The sequence below is a fragment of the Leopardus geoffroyi genome, chromosome A1 (genome assembly GCF_018350155.1).
Source record: "Leopardus geoffroyi isolate Oge1 chromosome A1, O.geoffroyi_Oge1_pat1.0, whole genome shotgun sequence".
NCBI classification, from domain to species: Eukaryota; Metazoa; Chordata; class Mammalia; order Carnivora; family Felidae; genus Leopardus; species Leopardus geoffroyi.
In genome coordinates, this window is record NC_059326.1 from 21,503,068 (window position 1) to 21,527,073 (window position 24,006).

The 24,006-nt window shown below is 38.2% G+C and overlaps 2 protein-coding genes across 3 annotated transcripts; both read right to left on the reverse strand.

The window, feature by feature from the left end:
• Positions 1-1,893: 1,893 nt before the first annotated feature.
• Positions 1,894-7,006, reverse strand: KCNRG (potassium channel regulator). The gene is made up of 2 exons (XM_045475375.1): positions 6,360-7,006; positions 1,894-2,134 (listed from the first exon to the last, which is right to left on the reverse strand). Exons 1-2 carry the CDS (start codon positions 6,938-6,940, stop codon positions 1,894-1,896), a joined length of 822 nt encoding a protein of 273 aa, XP_045331331.1. The 5' UTR covers positions 6,941-7,006.
• Positions 7,007-8,767: 1,761 nt separating this feature from the next.
• On the reverse strand, positions 8,768-22,124 carry TRIM13 (tripartite motif containing 13). Of its 2 annotated transcripts, none has more exons than XM_045475355.1 (3): positions 22,011-22,124; positions 21,298-21,410; positions 8,768-10,369 (listed from the first exon to the last, which is right to left on the reverse strand). In XM_045475355.1, exon 3 carries the CDS (start codon positions 10,361-10,363, stop codon positions 9,140-9,142), a length of 1,224 nt encoding a protein of 407 aa, XP_045331311.1. In that variant the 5' UTR covers positions 10,364-10,369; positions 21,298-21,410; positions 22,011-22,124; the 3' UTR covers positions 8,768-9,139. The 2 variants fall into 2 exon arrangements, with proteins under 2 accessions (XP_045331311.1, XP_045331319.1); XM_045475363.1 differs by having other exon boundaries at positions 21,298-21,407; positions 22,011-22,107.
• Positions 22,125-24,006: the final 1,882 nt, after the last annotated feature.

Consider the following 24,006-nt stretch of genomic DNA (forward strand, 5'->3'; position numbering starts at 1 on the left):
ATTTCTTCCCTACAACCTAGTACACAAATTTGTAATTACTAGAAGTTTCTGGATGCCAACTCTTTACTAAGTGGAGGGCCTTCACAGGAAAGGTGGTAAAGTAACATTTGTATCAGTATAAGATAATAAGCCATACTTTGCCATAATAGTCCCCCTAACACTCATCTAACACCCATATCTTTGTTGAAAATTCCATGCATGGGGGCACCTGGGTGGCTCGGTCGGTTAAGCGTCTGACTTTGGCTCAGGTCATGATCTCACAGTCCGTGAGCTCGAGCCCCGCGTCGGGCTCTGTGCTGACAGCTCAGAGCCTGGAGGCTGTTTCGGATTCTGTGTCTCCCTCTCTCTGACCCTCCCCTGTTCATGCTCTGTCTCTCTCTGTCTCAAAAATAAATAAACGTTAAAAAAAAATTAAAAAAAAAAAAAAAGAAAATTCAATGCATGTATAAGAAAATGAGTATGTTTCCACAATTGGAGATATATATATATAGTGGAAGTATTTTCCCACTTTATATGTTGTTCTACACCTTGCTTTTTTTCCACTTAGAAATATTTGACATTCTTTCCCTAGTTTATAAACTCTTGCCCCATCCTTAAGGACTACATAGTATTTCACTGTATGAACCACAATTTACCCATCCCCTGTTGATCAGCTTTGAGTTTATTTCTCATCTTTTGCTGTTACAATGATGTCCTTTCTCCCTTGAATGTGAGCTGAGAATAAGGATTTTTGTCTTACTCATTTTTTAATCTTAATAACTTAGTATGGTGTCTAACAAATGTTTAATATATGTTTTTGAATGAATTAATTGTACTTTTTAAAATGATACTTAACTGCTTCCAGGCAGGTTTTAACCCTACCGTGTGCTTGATACTCTTTGATTTAACGTTTCCTCTTCTATATGTTTATCCTAGTGTGCAAAATGACACATATAAATGAGGAATTCCTACAAAAGGAATCACCAAACCAAAGTATATGTGTATTTTAAATGTTAGTAGAGGTTTTCAGAAGCTTTTCACCAAATGTAGGTGTTAATTAATAACAAAGTTATTATTCCTCTCACCATATGTTTGTCAGTGCTTTACACATAGTAGTGTTAAAATTGTTGAGTGATTGAGCTCACATTCAAGTGGAAAAAAATTGGTTTTTATGATGGCCTATACAGAGGAAAAGACTGATTAATATGCCTGGGAAAGGAGGGAAACAAGGCCACAGATAAGAGGTACAATTGAAAGTGGGCCACCAATCATCTTCTCCTGCCTCCTCCCTCCCTTCTTCCTCCTCCTCCTCCTCCTCCTCCTCTTCCTCCTCCTCCTCCTCCTCTTCCTCCTCCTTCTCCTTCTCCTTTTTCTTCTTCTTCTTCTTCTTCTTCTTCATCATCATCATCATCATCACCATCACCATCACCAACAGTGACTTGATGCCTACCAGGTACCAGATGTGTTGAATACGTTATTTCCTTTTATTTTCACATATCCTACAAGGGAGATATATTATCCCCATGTGATAAAGAAGTTGAGGCACAGACAACTTAAATAACTTGCCCAAGTTGTATAGCTAGTAATTGATTGAGTTGGGATTAGAAATCAAGCATTCTGATTCCAGAACGCACTCTTGAAAGCTGTGTAAGTGTTCATGAAGAAAAGAAAGGGAAAGATACATTGAAGGTAGAAGAAACATGTGCCAAAGGACCAAGTGCATGTTGTTACTTAGAGAACAAGCAGTTAGTATGGCCTAAACACGATTGAGGTATGGTTGCCAGAGAAGGCATGCTAGGAGACAAGGCCACAAGTTGAGCTGAGTACATATTTGACTAACATATATGCCATAAATACAGAATTTCCAAACAAGAAAATGGCAATTCTCTTCACTCTAAAAGAGAATAGAGAATCTCACTTTTTTTTCTGAGATTGCTCTGATATGATGGTAGTCTCTGGTTTCAGTGTTTTGTTCATGGTGAAAGCTTCAGGCCTTTTTATCCTTTCAAAGCTATAGCATTCAGTTTTGTCTTCAGAAGATAATGTTCTAGCACTGACTAGATGGAAGCCTTCCATTAATAAAGTGTCGATTAGTAAGCCGAGGACGTTAGTTCCATTGGCCAATTTTCGATTATCAGGTTTTATAGAAACATACCTAGGACACACAACAAATATTTGGTTATAAAGGATCCTTTTAATAACTAGAAAAACTAAACACATAAATTTGGCTTATAATCTCAGACAAAGGCATCATACCATTTTGATCAGAATTTTTTTTGCGATTTCATTTATAAATCCAAATCAATAGCTTTTTGTCAGGGTACTGAAAATAGAGACTTTCCTGTGATCCCCACAGTCATTTTAATTCTACATTTAGGAATATAACCAACATTGATGAATTTTCATTGAGAAATTATTTTCTGGAGCAAGCAATTTGATCAAAAAAATTAGCTTAATTTTTTATATATGTAATTTATTTCCAGTTTTTTTCAAATTACTAAATATTGTTTTAATCGGCTTAACTAAATTAATTGATTCAATCATTAAAAAAAATTTTTTTTAGAGGAGCCCGGGTGACTCAGTTGGTTAAGTGTCTGTGACTTCAGCTCTGGTCATGATCTCAGTTGTGAGTTTGGGCCCCGTGTCGGGCTTTGTGCTGACAGCTCAGAGCCTGAAACCTGCTTCAGATTCTGTGTCTCTTCTCTTTCTCTCTACATCTTCCCCGCTCACATTCTGTCTCTCTCAAACATTAAAAAAAAATTTTTTTAATTTTTTTTATTTCAGAGATTGAGGGGGCAGTGAGAGAGGGAGAGAGAGAGTCTTAAGCCTTAAGTCTTAAGTCTTAAGTCTCCATGTTCAGCACAGAAGCCGCCATGAGGCTTGATCCCGCAATCCTGGGATCATGACCCTAGCCAAAAACAAGAGTCAGATGCTCAAGTGACTAAGCCACCCAGGTGCCCCTAATTCAATCATTTTAATGAACATTTTATGCATTTACAGCTTTCCTCCTAAATCTAATTCTACCCATTATTAGCACTGACATTACAAATGTTTTCTTTTGTGACTTATTTCTGTCAAAAGTATTTTCTGAGGTACAATTTTGCATATAAAAAATGTCAATATTTAATCATCAATTTGTACTCAATAACTATCCATTATTAAAGAGCAAAGCACAGGATCAAAAGGCTATATACAATCTGGAATCAAAATGACAAAACTCTATTTCCTGGGATACTTGATAGAACCAATACACATAGTTCAAGAAAAATATACCTGAATTTTTCAGACTTGCTATAAATTGGCTTTAATAATGTCAACATAACATGCCCACATAGATACAGCTATATTACTCCTTTATCTACTATCAAGGATATTTTTATGTCTTTGAGTCCTCTCACCATTTGTTTATGAGATGTGAAGAAAAGCCTAACTTAAATTACTTCCACACATTAGTGGAAGTTTCTCTGTCATTTTATAGCATAAAAAGAGCCTTTAGGACATCCTTAGCCTCCTTTAATTATGATTAAAATTGAGTGGTTACTGTAGCTCACATTTAGAAATCAATTCTAGGCAAAGAAAATAATAAAATGTAAGATTTATAAAAGCACAAAATACAGATCAGAAAATGTTTATTATGTTTGATACACCAGATTTTTAACATTGGGAAATCATTCCATCTACTCCAAAGACCCAGATTTTGATTATGTAGCCTAGAAACATTTGTCAAAGAGAAGAAAAGTTACAGCACATCTCAAAAAATTAAGACACAAATAGTATATAGTAAGTGATAACAAACACTTGGAAGAAATCACTGAGCCACAGTACTTGATTCCCTACGAGGTCAAATTAAGAAATGAAAGATTATAAAGCAGAAGAAAAGGATAGAAGAACCCACTGAGAAATAGAAAATCAAAACTTATTTTAAAATTTAAAAGGCAGCTATATTTTCCCATCTGATCCAGTTTAAAAAGGAAAGGTCAGATAGAATAAAGGCTACCAAAGAGACTTTAGAATCCTGTGACCATAACTTGAGCTTAATAATGTGGTATCATATGAAAGGCCTTCTGCAAGATGCAAGCCAAGTATTTCTCATACTATGAACTTGAGAGATAATAACTGAGCAATCTGCTAGGTTAATAAGATCGCAGAGTAGTAAATCATAGTAGTGGAACATCCTAAACAGCCCCATGGTACAGCAGACTCTTAGGAGCCGACCAGGTTTACTCCTCCACTTTCCACCTTCAAAAAACATCTGAATGAACAGCTCAGAACAGGAAGTCAACAAGAAATAAAAATGATTGCTAGCCAGGCAGTAATATACCTAAGGTGGGCCTTTCAGGGCCAGAGTTTTCATCCAATCCCCTGAAATCCCAATAATGCCCCCTTACTAGGTTACCCATCCCTACTTTGAAACTGGCATGACAGAAAAAAAATCACAAACACTTACTGGGTGGAAAAAAATTCTGAACTTCAGGCAACTGAACAAAAATACTGTTTGGTGATGAAAATTTTAATTATTAAAATAGCTTCTGGTTTTGGAATTCTCTATTTGGGAAGTTTAAATATAATGCCATTCTTATATTAAGATGAAAAATTTTTGTACCGTTTCTGAACACAAACAACAAAGGTAAAGTCACTTGGCACTGTACATACAAGAATATTCCAACTTTAGTTTTTAATCTTGTTTTAATTTTAAAATGCATAGGTTTTAAAGTGTTCAGTTTACTTTGCATATTTCTTCTTAAAATTACACCATTTTACCTTAGGCTTCTAACACTTTTTTAATTTATTTTTTTATTTTTAAAAAAAATTTTTTAAGGTTTATTTATTCTTGAGAGAGACAGAGTGCAAGCAGGGGAGAGGCAGAGAGAGAAGGAGACACAGAATCCCGAGAAGGCTCCAGGCACCAAGCTGTCAGCACAGAGCCCGATGTAGGGCTTGAACTCACAAACCGTGAGATCATGACTTGAGCCGAAGTCAGACGCTCAACCAGCTGAGCCACCCAGGCGCCCCTGTTTTTTTTTAAAAAGGATCCTCAAAGATCTTAATCATTTGGGTGCCTGGGTGGCTCAGTTGAGCGTCTGACTTTGGCTCAAGTCATGATCTCACGGTTCGTGAGTTCGAAACAAATAAAACAAATAAACATTAAACAAATAAACATTAAAAAAGATTTTTTTTAAGTTGTTAATTGTTAGATCAAATTTAGAAAACAAAAAGCTGGTAGTTTTCCCTTCTATCCATGTTGGTGCTCCACCAGCAAAAAGAGAGTTGGACACAGAGACACCTTAAAATGCTTCGAGCTAAAGATAGGGTCTTATGTTCTCCTCATAATCAGCCTATTAATCTAATTGGCCCTCTTTTCCCAAAACGACATTTCAGTCTTTCTAGGAGGGCAGGAAATTATTAAGTGTAAAAAGTTAAGAGTTGTCGTATTGCCCAGTGTTCACCAGTTAGTAAGTAGGACCACGGGGTGTACTGTGGGAGAGGCAAACATTGATAATTCCCAATGGCTACTGCTGAAGAAAATATCCCAAATTATGTCTACCTTTTCTCCCCACACAAAAAAAAAAAAAAAAAAAAGCTTAAATAGTTATCAGTAAAGAACATATACAGACTACTTTTTTTCCTCCTGAAAATTAAAGCCAGCTTTCACAGTTAGTAAAATAATGGTGGGACAGCATTAAGACATTTTTAAGGAGAAAAAAAAATGTGTCCCTGACAGCAGAGTGGAAATCAGCCTTAGTGCCCAGCCAAGAACAACAAGGAGAGAAAGTGAATAATTGACTCAGAAGCAACTATCCTTAACATACTGACAGCCTATCCCAATATTTTGAGTTGTCTAAGAGTGCCAAAGATGTAATAGGATACCAAATTTGCTCTGGGATATATCTGCCTTAATGGTGTTTAAAAATAAAGTGGGGTGGAGGAAAATCAGTAGTCAGATCATAAGGACTGAAAGAACAAATATACATAGACTGTAAGGAAATCAGGAGAAACTGAAACTTTACCATATGCCAGCCACTAAAAGAATCTCTTGGGGGGAAAAAAAGCCTTCTCGGTCCTAAGCCAAATTAATGATCATTAGCAATGGAACATAATGTATAAAATTATTTCCTCTTAGAACTTAAATGACCATAGTCCCAGTTTTCCCTGGACAGTCTTGGTTTATTCCTTTTGTCCCACATTGTAACAATGCCTCCTTTCACTCTGAAAAGTAGCCCAGTTTGGACAATTATCTGATCACTCTACCCAACTCTACCAGTTACCCCAAAACATTTGAGTAATCATTTTTTCTAAGAAAAGTTTCAGGCGTGAGAAACTTTCAGTTTGAGGGGGAAAGGAACTAGTATAGAAGAGAGATGCTTCAAAATACAAAATACCTGACTCCAGTTTGGTTATCAGTAGTGCTGTCAGAGCCACACTGGAAAACCAGGTCGTGGTAAGAAGGTCTTTGTGGAGGCAGTGGAAGTAAAGTCATCTGAGGAGGGAAAGAGTTACTACTCCAGGTCATTGCTGCAGGTTGCTCTATAAACACTGTAATCCTCCCAGTTAGCATCTCAATTGTTTTGCTGCAAGAGCCAAATACCCTGAAAAAAGCTTGAGTGTTTCGGCTTAGGAAATGCACCTCCAAAAAAGCAGGTCTTGGCTGTAGCAAGTGTTCTTGGTTTAAGAGCTCAATCAGAGGATCTAGTTCATAGAAAAGAGCCTCTCTCTGAAGCCTATGATAGTCTGAAAAGTCAGTGGGTAATAAAAGCTGGTGAGTTCTCAAAAAATCTAAGATGAAACTAAATAAAACACCATCTCTGTCCACAAAAATCTGGCCACCAACCATCTTGAATTCTTGGTCTCTGCCATCTATCATTCTTGTCAACCGAGAGGCAGGAAACTGCTTTATGGTAGAAAATCTTGTTGTGAATATCTTCCCTCCCACATTCAAAGTGACTAGTTCCTGACTACTCATTCTTTTCTTGCTTCAAACTAGAGGCTACAAACCATCAGCCACAGACTTAGAAACTTGTAAATCAACTTCTAACCATAAGTGTTGCTAGTTATATTTGATCAAGAAATGGAGGGGAGGGGAAAATAACAAAAAAACAGAGACCTAGATTCCCAGGTAACTACTGTAAAGCAAATATTGTATCCATAGCTGTGTTTGCAAATTTGAGTTGCTTGGGAACTTGCAGTATACAAAATGAAAAAGCAGCAGTTGAGGTACTGAATTGTTTAAGAAAAACTGCCTTGGGGAGCGTGGTTGGCTCAGTCAGTTAAGTGTCCAACTTTGGCTCAGGTCACAATCTCACAGTTCATGAGTTCAAACCCCACATCGGGCTCTGTGCTGACAGCTTGGAGCCTGGAGCCTGCTTCGGATTCTGTGTCTCCTTCTCTCTCTGCCCCTCCCCCCACTTGCACTCTGTCTCTGTCTCTCAAAAATAAACATTAAAAAAAATTTTTTTAAACTGCCAATATTTCCAAGGTTAGATGTCAAATGGATCCTGTTCCTGTATTGCATAAAAAATTCTCCATGAAAACCTGTTGTAAATCTCTATTTAAACACACACACACACACACACACACACGCACACACATACATATACACATACATACATACACACATATATACACTGGGAGCAGAAAAGCAACCCCTGCCGGGTTCCCCAGACCACTTATCTATGATGAGTCCTCATAGCAGAGGTAAGATTTACAGTGAAACATTTTTATAATTTATGAACCCTTTAGCAATTTTGGCTAAATCATGAATTGTCAGTTATGGTTGAGGCAGCCATTACCTCAACCAGCAGCTTAATTTGACTCTTTTTCTCATAGCTGGATTCTTCTGTACTTTCAAGTTAGTTGGCCCTTTTTTTTTTTCTTGTCCCCACTTGTGTTACCTTCTCTCAACCAAATTAAAAGACAGGATAGGGGTGCCTCGGTGGCTCAGTCAGTTAAGCATCCAACTCTTTATTTCGGTTCAGGTCATGATCTCATGGTTCATAGGATGGAACCTCATGTTGGGCTGACAACACAGAGCCTGCTTGGGATTCCCTCTCCCCCTCTCTCTCTACCCCTCCCCTGCATGCACACTCTTTCTCTCTCAAAATAAGTAAACTTAAAAAAATAAAAGGGTAAAGACACTCTGCTTTCCAAAGAATGTTGTTTCATGACAGAAATAAGGTAGACTCGAGAGCAGTTCTAAGATGAGTTCTAAGATGAGCAGTTCTTGTCTTCATCTGAATTGTAAGCAAGAGGAGAAAATTAAGTATTTTTATTCTGTGGGAGATAGGGCATCTTTATCTCATGTAAGCAGATAGGGCAAAATTAGTGTTTAGCTGATTACTTTGCACTTTATAATAGCTGACAGACTCCTCCATCTATTGGCAAATTAATCTTCCTACTCTTCAAAAAGATACTAAGCAAGTGGATTGGTTTAGTTGTCCTGTTGCCATGATACTTGGGAACAACAACACAACACTGGGCTGCCAGTAAAAAGGCTTTCCCATTTCCTGTTCTTGCCATGTGTTAGACTTTTTTGTGTACCTACCACAGCCACCTAACACTTCTGTAGTTTATCACCAAAGGAATTTACAAAACCTAAGGAGAACAAGGCAAGCTGAAATCATCACCCTCCTAAAAACGTAAACTGATCCCAAGAAAATGCCACCTTTTGTTTACCTGAGATTTACATTTTAGCAAAAAACTAAAATTTAGAAATCCAAATCTAGAAAAATTTGGAAATCCAATCCACTCGTATCTTTTCCTTTTTTAAAAGAACGTTCAGTCTCAAAAAGAGTTGCTTTACACGAGTAGTCTTTATTACATGCTTAAATGAACAATCACTGTCATACTACCTCATTAATACAACATTAGATCATGCGCTTTCACCTCCCCTTTTTCCACAGCATCAACACAACTGATATTGGAGGTAGGAGGTGTATTTCAAAAGCACTCTTTAAAAAGGAAGGAGGGTTCAGGACTGTACTATTAAATTTCACATTTACCTTTATGCTAACTCATTTGAACAACATATATAGGACATTATTTTTGAAAGGAATACTTTGGGCAGGGAAATACTTCATTGAAATCTTGACCAAATCTGAACTACCACTCAGCTCTTTAACAAATTTCTAACAAAAGACAGAGAACTAAATACTTGCAACAGATTTTATAATAGTTTATATTTGCACACAAATTCTGCCACATTGTTCAGCACCACCAAAGTAAAATTCTTAAATCTTTCACTGAAAATGAAAAATCCATCTGCCACCTGTTCCCAATAAAACACTGATTGTTCTACAAAATCAGCTGATTTAGCCAGATAGGAATTGAAGTTGGAGAGGCAGTCTTTCCAAGTTGTGAATTCATCAAATAAAGACCCTTCTAGGAATATGGTGGGACCAAAGAAAATGAGAAGGCTGAGCAGAATGACTACCACAAATAACTGAGAAAAGCTCCAGGGAATCTTACTAACGAACGTGCCAGCATCTTGAGGCAAAGAAAGTTTATCCACATCTACTAGTTTTATGTCTTCCCACTGACTGGTATCAAAGTTCTTCATTAAAGGGCTTGTGGGCAAATTCGAGGGAGGTAAAGGAGTTTCCTTGATTACTTTTATTTTCTCCCTGAACTCCTGCATCTGTTGCAGAAATATGATGGGTTCTGACACGTCTTTGAAAGCCTCAGCAATGTTAAAGGCCATTCGTTGTTCCTGCAAGATGGTGTTGAGTTTGTTGATCTCTGGGTCATAGGCTTGCATAACTGCCAGTTTCATGGTCTCAAAGTCAGACAGGATTTCATTCTTCTTTTGATCTAATGTATGTTGTAACTTCTCAAAAAACTCCTTCACTTTATCTGAATCTTTAGTCAGTAACTGTAGAGATTTCCTTTTGCTAGTTTCCAAGGTATCCAAGCGAGAAAGAGCATCTCCCCGACGCCAGGTCTCAAAGCTCTGGAAGAGGGACTCAAAGGCATCTCTTTCCTGAGCATAGGCATCTTCAATAGAACAGAAGACATGCTTGGTGTGGTCACCACGAGTAGCACAGATCCCGCAAATCAGTTGCATATCAGTCAGGCAGAAAATGTTGAGGGGTTGCCCCAAGTGTCCTTTGCACACAGGCATTTTGGGAGAGATCTTGATCTTGTTATACTTTTCCACAATACCCTTCAGGGAGTAATTGACCTGCAGGCTATTGACTCCAGTAGCTGAAGTTTCCTTACGGCATGTAGGGCACTTGAATGGAGATGATCTCCACAATGAATTCCGCACGGTCCCCTCTAAGATCCCTTCTAAGCATTTTTTGCAAAAGTTATGCGAGCAAGGCAAAACTCGAGGATCATCAAACAGACTGCAACAAATTGGGCACGTGAGATCTTCTTCAAGCAGCTCCATCACATCCTACCATAAAGAAAGAAACATTTTACTCCAGTAATCCCCTCCATTCAGACTATCTACTAATCAGAAATTATCTTTACAGGCATTAAAAATGATCTCTCACTGAAATAACCAGGCAAACAAAGGAAATAAGTGAGAAATTTGGGAAAGGAATGCACACCAAAGCAGATTTAATCTGCTGGGACTAGAACACACTCCTTATTAGCAGGGCTCCCTGTACACAAGGCCTTTGTGTGGGCTTTCCAACAACAGTCTTTGGCTGAGATAGGGTTAGGTCTAGGACAACTGCAAGTTGAGCCAGCAGGACCCAACTGATTGTTTTAAAACAGAGAGCTGACTACTAGCTGTCAGAAACAAAGCTACTCAGTGTCTGAATAGAATGAGCTCTTTAGTCTGGGCCCACAATTATAAAATGGTATGCTATTCAAAAGAAAGAAGCACAGAAATACAAATTCAAGCATGCACTCTCGTGCAGGCTTTTATTAAAAACTAGCATATTTTTCTATTTCAAATGCAAGATTACAATTATTAAAATCCTAAGTAAAAGCATAAGGCAAGAGTTGCAATTAATTCTTCAGAAAATTAAATGAGTTTTTTTTTTAACCACCAGAACCATCTAGAGCATCAATTCTCAAAATGTAGACAGAAATCTGATGTCCCTAAGACTCCTTCAAGTCATTCATGAAGGTCAATACTTTATTCACAATAATATTGAGAACATATTTGCTTTGGGCACCATGTTGACAAATGCACCGTAAAAGCAGTGGTGAGGAGACACTGCTAAAGCCTCAGCAGGAATCAAACAAGGCAAAAGGTACAAGTTACTGAATCCTTCATTACCACACACCCACAGTCTAAGTGGGGGTAGCCAATTTCATTTAAGAATGTTCTTTATGAAGCAGCAACAATTATTCATTTTATTAAATCTTGATCCTTGTGTATGTGCTTCTTTAATATTTTGGGTGACAAAATAGGAAGTAAAGAATTTCTGCTGCATCCAACGGATACTGTCTGGAGAAAAAGCAGTTAGTTACATGATTGAGTCACAATCTGAACCAGCTGCTTTTTTTGTGGAACACCATTTTTACTTGAAAGAATGAATGGCAAACTGGCTATTTAGACTTAGGTAAAAGCAGACATTTTCTTGAAAATGAACAAAATAAGCCCTTCAAGAAAAATAAATGATAGTATTTCTTGCCAATGATAAAAATTAAGTTTTTGAGGGGCGCCTGGGTGGCGCAGTCGGTTAAGCGTCCGACTTCAGCCAGGTCACGATCTTGCGGTCCGTCAGTTCGAGCCCCGCGTCAGGCTCTGGGCTGATGGCTCAGAGCCTGGAGCCTGTTTCCGATTCTGTGTCTCCCTCTCTCTCTGCCCCTCCCCCGTTCATGCTCTGTCTCTCTCTGTCCCAAAAATAAACGTTGAAAAAAAAAATTAAGTTTTTGAGTGAACATTAGAATTTTGGAAAACATTTTTGCCACTTAAGAGCTTGACAGCTTCCCATTAATTAAAGACTTTGTAATGAAATGGTGATTTTCATGAATGTTGGCTTTTATCTTTTTTAGTGGGGAGATTATTGTATAATGAAATATGTTATTTGGAGATCTGCATAATACAATAAACTAATTTGTTCAAGTGACTAATGCATGTTATAAATCGTGCTTGGATGAAAGATCAAAAGACCAATACGTTGAAAAATATGATTTCAGATTCCATATTGCAACATTTAAGAAACTACCAGTTGTTGAGCTTTAGCAAAGTATCAAAGAAGATCCGTAATTATCAGAAAAGGCTATTAAAATATTCTTCCCTTCACCAACTACGTATCTGTGCAAGGTCAGATTATGATCTTTGTATATTTCAAAAAAAAAAGAAAAAACCCATAACTTATTCTAACAGGTGTAATGAAGGGACAGATAAAAGACTTTATTTGTAATCTATTAAACGGCAATTCATTCAAGGGATCTATAAATATGGAGGGGCACCTGGGTGGCTCAGTCGGTTGAGTGTCTGACTTCGGCTCAGGTCATGATCTCACAGTTTGAGCCCGCGTCGGGCTCTGTGCTGAGAACTCAGAGCCTGGAGCCTGTTTCAGATTCTGCGTCTCCCTCTCTCTCTGCCCCTCCCCAGCTCATGTTCTCTCTCTTTCAAAAATAAATAAACACTAAAAACAATTTTTTTAATTAAAAAAAGATCTATAAATATGTAAAGCAATGCCAATTTTCTCACAACTTATTTAGAAAATGTTATTTTTCACAAATTATGTTAACATATAACAGGCTTATGATTGTTATTTTAAATGAGTATCTTAAAATTTTTGTTTTAATTTCCAATACAATAAATGGCTATATAAAGTACATATGTAAACAAAAGCTCCTGGGATCCTCAGTTTTTAAGACTGTAAAGTGGGGTCCTGAAAATAAAAAATTTCGAGATCCCTGGTCTAGAGAATACCATTTCTCAGTTCAAGTTTTATTATTTTAAAATGGACATCTTAAAACTTCTATCCCTAAAGTTTTAAAACCAAATACAGTGCTAAATATGTCCTCGTTCAGCTTACTGAGGAACACATATATATGTCACATTACCACCAAACTAATAAACCGAATAGGGCCTAATAATAATCCTTATAATAAATAATTAAATAATTTTTAACAGTAATTTTAAGAGTCACAATCAGAGGGGCGCCTGGGTGATTCAGTCGGTTAAGTGTCTGACTCATGGTTTTGGTGTGGTTCTGTAGTTCAAGCCCCGCATCAGGCTCCATGCTGACCATGAAGAGCCTACTTGGGATTCTCTCTCTCTCTCTCTCTCTCTCTCTGCCCCTCTCGTGAGCTCTCACACTCTCTCTCAAAACAAATCAACTTAAAAAAAGGGGGGTGGGGCGGGGAGCCTTGGTGGCTCAGTAGGTTGAGCATCAGACTTCACCTCAGGTCATGATCTCACAGCTTGTGGGTTCGAGCCCTGTGTCGGGCTCTGTGCTGACAGCTCGGGGCCTGGAGCCTGCTTGGGATTCTGTGTCTCCCTATGTCTCTGCCCCTCCACCATTTGTTCTCTCTCTCTCTCTCTCTCTCTCTCTCTCTCAAAAGTAAATAAACATTTAAAAAAGTTTAATATAAAAAAAAGTCACAATTGGTGCTATAATATAGAAGATAAATAATATTTTTTTAATATTTGGGGGGCAAGGAGAGCACAGACAGAGGGAGCCAGAGGACCTGAAGCAGGCTCTGCACTGACAGGCTGAGAGCAGTGAGCCAGGTACGGGGCTTGAACTCATGAACCGTGAGATCAAGACCTGAGGTGAAGTTGGGACCCTCAACCAACTGAGCCACCCAGGTGCCCTGAAGATAAAGAGTATTTAAAAGATAAGCTGAGTTTGCAAGTCTAATAATTTATAGTTTTATATTAAGTTGTGAGAGATATATGTATTATACATTATAATACAATTTTATGTGATTATTTCTGTCAAATTTAATGTCATATGGCAAAAATATGTGATGAGCTGATTTTTCTGAACAATCTTTTGTGACATGAGAAGTCATAAAACCTTTGAAAAGTATGGGGAAGAGAACAGCTACAGAGACTGGGGTTGGTGTGAAGTAACTGAAAATTCTGACTCTAGAACAGAGAAGGAAAACTTTTGATGGTCCTCCTACCTTAGTCCTGCTATTTTATCATCTGCACTGCTCTTTGTCATATTTCAGCTAAAAATTCTATGCTAAAACTAGATTTTGGAGAAGGCAGTAGAAACAGGAAAGCGGGGGGGGGGGGGGGGCAGCATTCAATAAAGTAAACCTAATTTACTCATTCTTGAAGGTTAATATTTCCAGAGAATCCTATCCAAGTATATCAAATAAATAAGAAGAAAAACAATATCAACTATTTGGGGTGCAGAGGAAAAAGGGCACCCAAAGCAAAGAGAAACTTTGAGGAAAATGGAGAAAGGCAATCTAGTATCATCAAAAATAAACAGGAAAATGTCATACGCAGGAAAATTTAGTAATAAACAGTCATCCCAAAGCCATAATCACATTATAGCTCTGAAAACGAACCAGGGGAAAAAACTATTTGAGAAGTTTCTTTTTAAAAATATGCATCAAAATTATGGTGGATCCCGTTGTTCCATTTTTAGTGATGCAGCTTATAAATTTTGGTTTATGATTTAACGATTCTTATTTCTGTTCATAAAAGCTCAACATTTTCATTTCTTTTAACTTTATACTCAGAACTTCCCCTACTACCAAATTAATGTGACCACTTCCACAGTTGACTTTTAGGGAAAACTGAGACAGCCTAATCCAAGAAACCATGGCAAGTCTGTTGCCTCAAAAGTTTTAAAGGAAGACGAGTAAGGTTTTTAGTTTAAGTGAAGGAACTTCTAGCTCCTTTTCTTAAAGTGTGGCTAACACAGAAAAATTGGAAGAAATCAATAAAACTTACTCCTTTGCAGGAAAATACATATCCCCTCGTTTCTATGGCTAATTTTTTTTTACCAATGTATAGATGTCAAAAACCTGTATGTGAACAAAATTTTTGCTCTCCAGTCGTAAAATTTCAACTTAACCACTGTCAAATTCAGCGTAGAACAACAAACACATATCCAAGATTCATTTTTCTCTTCAAATGTGTTCTGAATACCAAGAAAATCTTAAATTTTGAAGCACAAACATCTTTTTTCCCCAACAATTAAAAATTTCCCAAGTTTTATACCAACAAGGCAAGTAGCCAAATCTGTACCTAGTTGTCTACCACCTCTCATTTTCAACCTCATTTTCCTGCCATATTTGTTTTTGTTTTGTTTTAGGTTTTTTTCCTTTGGAGAGAGAGCACATCCATGCCAGGAAGGGGGGTCGGGGGGGGGGGAGAGAGAGAGAGAGAGAGAGAGAGAGAGAGAGAGAGAGAGAGAATCTTAAGCAGGCTCCACACACAGCATGGAGCCTTATATAGGGCTCAATCTCATGACCCTGAGACCATGACCTAAACCAGTATCAAGAGTCAGACACTTAACTAACTTAGCCACTCAGGAGCCTCTGTATTTTTTTAAATACTTTTCATTTATATACAATAAAATTCACTCTTTCTGGTATACAATTCTGAGTTTTGACAAATAGTCATAGTTGTGTACCACCACCATAGATATATTTTTAAGCAAATATTCATGATATCTGCACTCAGTGTAGACTATGAAAATTGCTTTATCCTACCTTGAGTGGATATATAACAACAAGTCTGTACAAATGAAAACTGAAAAATGACAACCAGAATATTAAAAATGGAAAAGTCAATACTTGAAAGTAGTCATAAAACAGAAACAAAACCTAATATGTGTGTATTAGACTTCTCCCTCCTAGAAATACTTTATCTTTAAATGATCAACTCAAAATGAGTAGTGCCTAGGTGGCTCAGTCAGTTAAGCATCCAACTCTTGATTTCGACTCAGGTTATGATTTCACAGTTGGTGAGATCGAGCCCCTCGTCAGGCTCTGAACTGACAGCATGGAGCCTGCTTGGGATTCTCTCTTTCCCTCTCTCTGTGCATCTCCCCACTTATGCTGTCACATTCTCTTGCTTGTTCTCAAAAAAAAACAATAAATGATAACTCAAAATGATAATGCAAAAGGTGCTCATTTATTCATTCTTAAACTAGTTAATTTTAATAAACTATTCAAAGAAACTTTCCTATTAAACCTTTTAATCGATAGGAATATAAAGTTGTTCAAGATACTACTCATAATCTCCTTCCAAATCCCATTAGAAAACAAAAAGAAAAATTAATACTTTGTATCTTAGGGTTAAATCAAATTTCCATCCTGTTTTGAGGCATCTTTGAATTCAGGAATTCCAAAGTAAATACCTAATAAGTAACTAAACAGCAAATATTGAAACTCACTTCACAGACAAAGCTAAATTATGCAAACCTCTACTAAACTGAGAGCCATCAATCTTAGCTGGAACAGTGCTTGGAATAAAAAGGATCACCTTTTTTTTTTTAATTACTTCTCAGCATATTAGTTAATCTTATTTTCAAGTAGTATACTATATTCAATGTTAGTATGAGATCTAATAATGCTTTCTTGAAACTTAGGGTCTAGTTACTGAATCTAGTTAGAGGATGGAAGAATATTTATTGTAGTATTTTTTAAATCTTCTGTGTATTTGAAATTTTTCACAATAAAAAGTTAGGGAAAAAACTAAAAAGGGGACCAATTATAAGAAAACCATATTGAACTTAAAAAGCAAAACTTCAGAAGCATTAGCTAAGGTATGATAAGCTTTACAAGAGCTTGATCTGCTTTAGTACTGTTTTATCTTTTATAAAATAAAAAATGTATTATTGAGAATCTCTGTGATCCAGGCCTGTGAGGAGGCTGACGTAAGTCTGGGTCTTAATCTATGGCCTTTGACAAACCACTTACATATATTGCAGTTTCTCTCCTCGCTGTACAACTGTTTTGAAAGGTATCTAATAACATATGAAAATTATTTTCAAAGTATTTAAGTACTCTATGTCAATGCCTTATTATATTTTATTCTGGCTTTTAGAGACTGCTCCATAACTTATATGATCAAAACAGTTTAAGAAAAAACAAGATTTCTGATATCTGAAAAAAAGGAATATTAAAAATATTAAAATTATGTCACATACAGTGTCTAAAATAGCTTGTCTAATTGTTAGGTGACTCCAAGTTTCCTATGTCTCCATATAAGACAGTACGAAACTTACCTTTTCTGCCATTATTCTAGAATTAGTAGTTAAAATTTCCCCCAAGACATTTCTAATAGGATTCCTGATAAGTAGGGCAAAATGAAGCTAGAACAAAAGGTCCATCAGCTTGGAAGAACCACCTACTCAGCAATTTCACAGAGGTTTTGGACTATGGAAACATTCCCAGAAACTTAAAAACCAAATCATTACCCTTACTAGTCCAGACCACTCAGAAAAACTGGGTGTTTTCCTTTCCTTCATTCTGTCCTCCATACCACTGTTTCATCTTGACTCTTTCCTTTGTTTATTCTTTTAACTCATACGCCCCACCTTTCAAGGTGTACACTCTTTTGATTTCCTCCTATTCTTATCCCCCACCTGCCTCTTTACCTTATTTTTCTTTCCCTTTTATCTTTTCCCTGTGTCACTTGATAATCACCCCAGCCATTATTCCATAATCCTGTAAATCCACAGCATTATATCAATAGGGTTTTAGGATACCAGCTAGATCAAATATCCCTATCCTACTTCTGTATAACTATCCAGAAATCTGTGGGGGTGGGGGGACACCTGGCTGGCTCGGTCAGTATACCATGAGACTCTTGATCTCAGGGTCATGCGTTTGAGCCCCACGCTAGGCATAGAGATTACTTTAAAAAAATTATTTTTAATTTAACAGTAACAACAACAAAACCCAGAAATCTGTGTGGACCCCGAATGGTATTGAAGCCTAATCTCTCTCACCCAGATGAAATCAATTTGAATGAGTGTATGAATTTGAGGGAAACATACATATAGACTAAATTATTCACCTATTGTGGTACCAACCAAATTCAGATATTTATCTTTACCTGTTAAGAGTTCCAATTAAGTTAAGTTGGAACTAATGACTTCCAGAAAGGTTTGACGAACCAGAAATGTCTGGTTTCTTTTCTCCCAAATAAATATAAGTGGGTTTAAATGAAGATGGAAAACTTTTACCCATAAAACAACTTGTCTTCTTTTACAACCATAAATTTGGCAATTGTTATTGGTTGGTATCTATTAATAAATTTCCATCATCTAAATCTGTATTTGAGGTTAATGCCAGCTTCCAGAAAGTAGTGTCAAAGTCTAGCATTCAATAAGTGGCTAGCTGGATTTAGCTAGGTAAGTGAGGTTACTTAGGTCATATATAATACTGTACCAAGTGAAAACAGGCATTTTGTAAACAACTGATAAGCACTACCTATCAACTAATAACTTATTTGGAAATGTAATTAGTGCCATTGGAAATGTAATTAGTACAAACAAGGTTCCTTTTGCTAGGTGTAGAATTAGGTACACACACATCTTATTCTAAAGTAAACCTGATCTACAGAATATATCAAGTAGAACACTAATTATGCTAAACTTTAAGCAGTTTTTAGTTTGGCTATGTTATGGTATACACTATGTTGGCACTCCTCACTCATATTCAATACCACAAATATGCAGGGGGAAAAAAAGAAAGAGCTCCTCTGGGAGTTATAATGAGGAGCCAGGCTGTTGCCAAGTACGATATACTTGTGGCAGTTATGCCACAGGAAAGACAAGAATTTAAACTATCAGCAAAAATTTTCAATTCAATTTTTCTTTAGTAATACACCTAAATCTACAATGCAAATGAATTTTTTTTTAAAGTTCATGTTACAGGAATTTACTTTTATAGAAAGCTTAACTGCAATATAACTATTCTGTATATCAAAGGATGCCTATATTTGGTTAACTGTTACAAAAAGGAGACATAGCACCCTATTCTTTTAGTACCATTCTAGTATCCAGAGTTCCAGGCCAAGGTAAGATGCAGTGTCTTCCATGAATAACAAAAATGAATAATCCAATGTCCTAATGATATTTAAAAAGGTGAAATATAAGCCAGAGTCAATTCTTGCCCTAAATTCAGAAATACAGCACATTTACAAAGATACTGTTACTCTAAAAGGTATGATAAATGCCTTATAAAAAGAACATAGAGGGGCACCTGGTGGTTCAGTCATTTGAGCGTCTGACTCTTGATTTGGGCTCAGGTCATGATCTCACAGTTGATGAGACTGAGCCCTATATTGGGCTCTGCACTGATAGCACACAGCCTGCTTGGGTTCTCTCTCTCCTTCTCTGTCCCTCCCCGGCTCACTCGCTCTCTCAAAATAAATAAGCATTAAAAAAAAAAAAAAAACATAGAAAGTTGACACCATACTAAAGTTGGAAAGGTTATCCAAGCAGTTAGCTTTTATGTTTTTGTTAATATAAAAGTAATTTGTGGGTATAGAAAATTCAGAAAATACAAGGAAGAAATCACCCATAATTACATTAGCAAGGAATAATCACTTATTATTTTGTTATATTTCTTCCAATCATGTGTGTGTGCGCACATATGTATTTTAACAAAACTGGTAACATCATACAATTTTATATCTACTTTTTTTCACTTTTTTTATCACATGTATTTCCCTTATTTTTATATATTCTTCTAAAATGTTATAGTGCATCTTACAGATATGCTAATACTGGCTATATGTCTTTTTGGTAATAGAACATTTAAATGAACACCTTGTAGAAGAGTCTTAGTCCACGGTTCTAATTATTTCCTTAGTTCCTATAAGTGTACTGTTAGGTGGGTCAAAGAGTAGAAACACTTTTAAGGACCTTTGAAACACTGACAGGTTTCCCGCTAGAAGGGGTATACCACTTTATGAACTCTAACCAATGATGTATGAGTGCCCCACTTCTCCATGCGGTCCCTGGCCTTACAAGAGAACTGTACTTTTATAGTTTAGTAAAACAAAAACAAAAAAAAAACCAATAAGGCATACATTTTGATCATACCTACCCAAATTTAAAATATAAAATAATTTAAGGCAGTTAATATTAGTATGCATTTAGGATTACCAGTATGTATAAGGAATATATGGTAATAAAAGTTATGGGGTAGGAATAAAATAGAAGTACAAACATCTTAGACATCATCTAGAAAACACCTAACTGTATAACTGAAAAAACTGAGCACCCCCCCCCCAAAATGGAGCTTTCTCAATCATACACAGCAAGCCAGGCATAGGACCCGAATTTCCCAATTCTTAGACTTCAGCTCTATCTAGAAAGTGGGTCAAGAATTCAGTGTTCTCATTCATAAAACGGATTAAGTTTAATCATGGCTCTCTAAATCCCTTCTAAAGTTTTATGATTTTTACACATTAGGCTGTAACAGGCTGTCTGGTAGAGAGAACAGAGCACTGAACCTGTCTCTGGATACCTGGGTTCAAGCAGGAGTGTCTAAGTCATGGTTTTGGAAAGATTAGGTAGTGTGTGCCAGTTTTGTATATTGCTAAACTATATAAATGTAAGGTGGTTTAATTAATCTGTGTACAAATACTGTGAAAAATGTAACTACACATTTAAAGTATTATGTTAAAGTATGAGTATATTAACCAGGAAAGGTCCTGAAAGAGAGCTGGACTCTCTTGAACTCTAATTTCATGAAAAGGTAAAGCAAGTATTAGGATAGCAGGTATAAAGCACTTTCATGGAAATGGGCATATCGGAACCAAAGCTGTGGTACAAGTAGGACCAGGTAACCAACCAGTCACAAATACAGAGAATGAAAAGAACAGCCTAGTGTTATGGAAGGACTTACCAGGGAGATTTAGTATCTCAGCTAGTGTAAAATAGATGGTATGAGTAAGGAAAGGAGAGCCTGAAAAAATGTATCTTCTCATTGTATAAGGTGGAAGTAAACCAGTTAATCAACAGCTCCATCAAGTTCTACCAGAAGGAGTGGCTATGAAAATGAAATTCTGCTTTTAAAATACCTATTGTATAAAAGTCTCTAGAGTCAGAAAACTCAAACATTGTCTGTACAAGCCCTAGCAAAAAGGCATGGGAGAAGGGCCGGGGGTGGGGGGGGGGGGGGGGGGGGGGGGGTGGGGAGAGACCATAAAAAAAAAGATGCTACTAAGACCTCTCTTTTTCCTTTACAATATAACTCTTTAGCTTGTAATACATTTCAAATAATTGTTACATAAACATTTTCCAAATATAGAATCTATTTTTCTGAGTTTTGACAAAATATGAAAACAGAACACTCATGAGGATGGGAACACATTCTACACATAGTTCAATTTTGCATGGTTCTGGGCCTAAAAAAAAAAAAAAGAAAAGAAAACTGAGTGCTTTGTTTCTTAATGTAGGGAGAAGTATTGTAGTTTACCTCTGTCCCCTGCGAGCGAGCAGGTGCAGGTGTATTCGTCAGGGTTACTATTTTTCAGGACAAAGCTATCAGGGTTTTTTTCCCCCTCACGTTGTGATGGACAAACGAAGCTACTGCAAAGAAAGAACAAAGAGAGTATTATGCATTTATTTGCAGAGGATCCTTAGCCTTGATCCTCAGTGTTTTCATCCCCCCCCCCCCCCCCCCCCCCAATTAAGCCTGTGCGCTAGGACCTGGTGAAAAAGCCAGGAGCATGGCTTTTTTTTTTTTTTTTTTGATATCTTTGTGCCTTTACTAAGGAGCTTCCCGGTTAGGGCGCCCTCCCCAGGCGCCAGGCACTTCCTCAGTTTCAGTGCCAGAGAGTGGTTGCCGGGCTCCGACTTCTGGTTCATGGTCGCCTTTTCTTTCCTAGGCGATACCGAGGCACTGGCACTGAAGCCGGGCATAATCTGTAGCGGAGCAGGGTTTCTGGAGCACAGACACGCTGCCTGGGCCCCGCGGATGCCCACCGCACGCCTCTCCACCCCACTCCCGTTTGTTCCAGTGCCGCGCTGGTTTTCGCTGTGCAGCTGGGGCTGGAGCTCAAACTGAGCTCTCTGGAGCCCCCCACCCACGCAGGTCGCTGTCCTGCCAGGGCAAATCCTCATCCTTGCAGCAGGCCCAAGGACCACCCCCCTTCCTAGAGAGTGACCGGGTGGGTACTTATCTCGGACCTCGGGGGCCGCGGGTAGGCGCCTGTCCTCCAGCCGCGGGGACCTCGCGTTACCGGCTGGGCACGGCGGCAAAATGGACTCGCAGCGCCAACGGGCCCGCCCCCTGCCCTCCTCTTCCAGCACCTCGATCCGCCTCCCGGGCCTCGGCGTTGCCTTTGTTCCGTCTCCCGGGTCTCGCCTTTCCCCGGGGCGGGGGGTGGGGAGTGGGTGAGGTGAGGCGGGAGTCCTTCCGGTGTCGACAACCAGCAGCAATAACTGCCACCGTCCGCGGTGCACCTAGGGGCGGGGAGGGCCCGGGAGTGCTCGCTTCTCTCCCTTCCAGAGTGGCTGCGCGCGCCACGGAGCACCCTGCCAGAGCGGCCCGAGCCCGCGCGCACTGGGAAGCAGACGGCGACAGCTAAGACGCGTAGGCTGGGCCTATGGAGCTCTGGCGACCGGAGGTGGAGCCACCCTGGAAGAAAGCTGGCGCGCAACAAGATGGTTGGGTTTGGATTGTTGTACTTTTTTTTTTGTTCGTTGCATTTTTAGGAACAAAAAAAAAAGCCCAACCCTTCACACCACTTCATCTGCATCTCTCAAGACCAGAAGCCCAGCCACAGTGGCTTGGGGGACGGAGACAACTGTCTGCATTGCACCCCACAACTCGGGTTGGGTGGGATGGTCACTCTTGTTGGGACCAACGCCAGGGCTCTAGCTATGGGCTCCAACCAGAGCACAACCAAAATAAGGTTAATTACCGTCCTCCCCAACCTTGCACCTGTTTCTTCGCAGGCTTTAGGCTGAAGACTAGCGACCCAATTCTATGTAAGATTTTCTTTTAGGAAAAACACTGTTTTCCTTTGGAGAGAAGTAAAAACTTAAAATTGGCTTTAACTTAAACGCTGCTAATGGCTATTCAGATGCTAACCTGACTCACCATTCTGTATAAGGACTTTGTCTAATACCAAACACATTAAGCACTTATACCAACCAATGATCTGTTTGGTTCCAAGAAGAATACAAAGGTGGAGGAATGGCTTCTCCAAAATTTACAGTCTTAGGGGAAGTGCAACAAAAAAATCACAGGATATGTCCGGGAGTTGAGTTCGCCCCCAGTAGGGAAGTCTGGTCTTTGGAAGTAGAATTTCAGGGAAAGGTATTATAGACCTACTATAAATAGTACTTGGGCTCCTTGACTAATCATGCTTAGCTCAAACTCCATAAAAAGCTCCTCCCCGCTCCCTTCGGAGATGTCGAGTTCCTTGCCAATGCCCTGTCCCTGAAACCCAATTTTGCCCTTGCAGAACAGTTCCTATATTTATGCCATATACTCTTCATAAAAACACCGTGGATGAAAAGAAAAAAATTATTTATTTATTTATTTATTTATTTATATTTCTTTTTTTTTTTTTTTTTTTAAAGAAAAACGGGTGCCTGGGTGGCTCAGTCAGTTAAGTGTCCAACTTCATCTCAGGTCATGATCTCATAGTTCATGAGTTCAAGCCCCACATCAGTCTCTGTGCTGACAGCTCGGAGCCTGGAGCCTGCTTCAGATTCTCTCTCTCTCTCTCTCTCTCTCTCTCTCTCTCTCTCTCTCTCTGTCTCTCTGCTCCTCTCCTACTTGTGCTCTTACTCTCTCTCAAAAATAAACATAAAAAAAAAAAAAAAGCACCGTGAGATAGACATTATGATTCTCATCCTGTAGTTGAAGAAATGGATGAAGTGATTTCTCAAGATAAAAATCAAGAGGCAGAGCCAAGATTCTCAAGTAAGAGTCCAGCCAGGTATAGGTTCTTTCTATAGCATCATAACTGTCAATGCCATTGAAAACTGCACCCCAGTCTCCTACTAAATTAGTGTTGTTTTTTAAAACACACACACAAAATCTGATTTATAAAAGCATCTTAAATATCCTAATGTTAAAATGAAACAAGAGTGAAAGGTTATTGACTCATAAGTCACAAATTATCCTTCATGCAATTATATACATATTTATATAGTTAGATCTGTTTGGTGG

Excerpts from the sequence above, each read along its gene's own strand:
- KCNRG (XM_045475375.1), bottom strand. The coding sequence starts at position 6,940 with ATGAGTAGTCAGGAACTAGTCACTTTGAATGTGGGAGGGAAGATATTC. Across the intron at positions 2,135-6,359 it reads GATAACCAAACTGGAGTCAG|GTATGTTTCTATAAAACCTG; the intron begins GTATTTTGTATT and ends TGTGTGTCCTAG.
- TRIM13 (XM_045475355.1), bottom strand. The coding sequence starts at position 10,363 with ATGGAGCTGCTTGAAGAAGATCTCACGTGCCCAATTTGTTGCAGTCTG.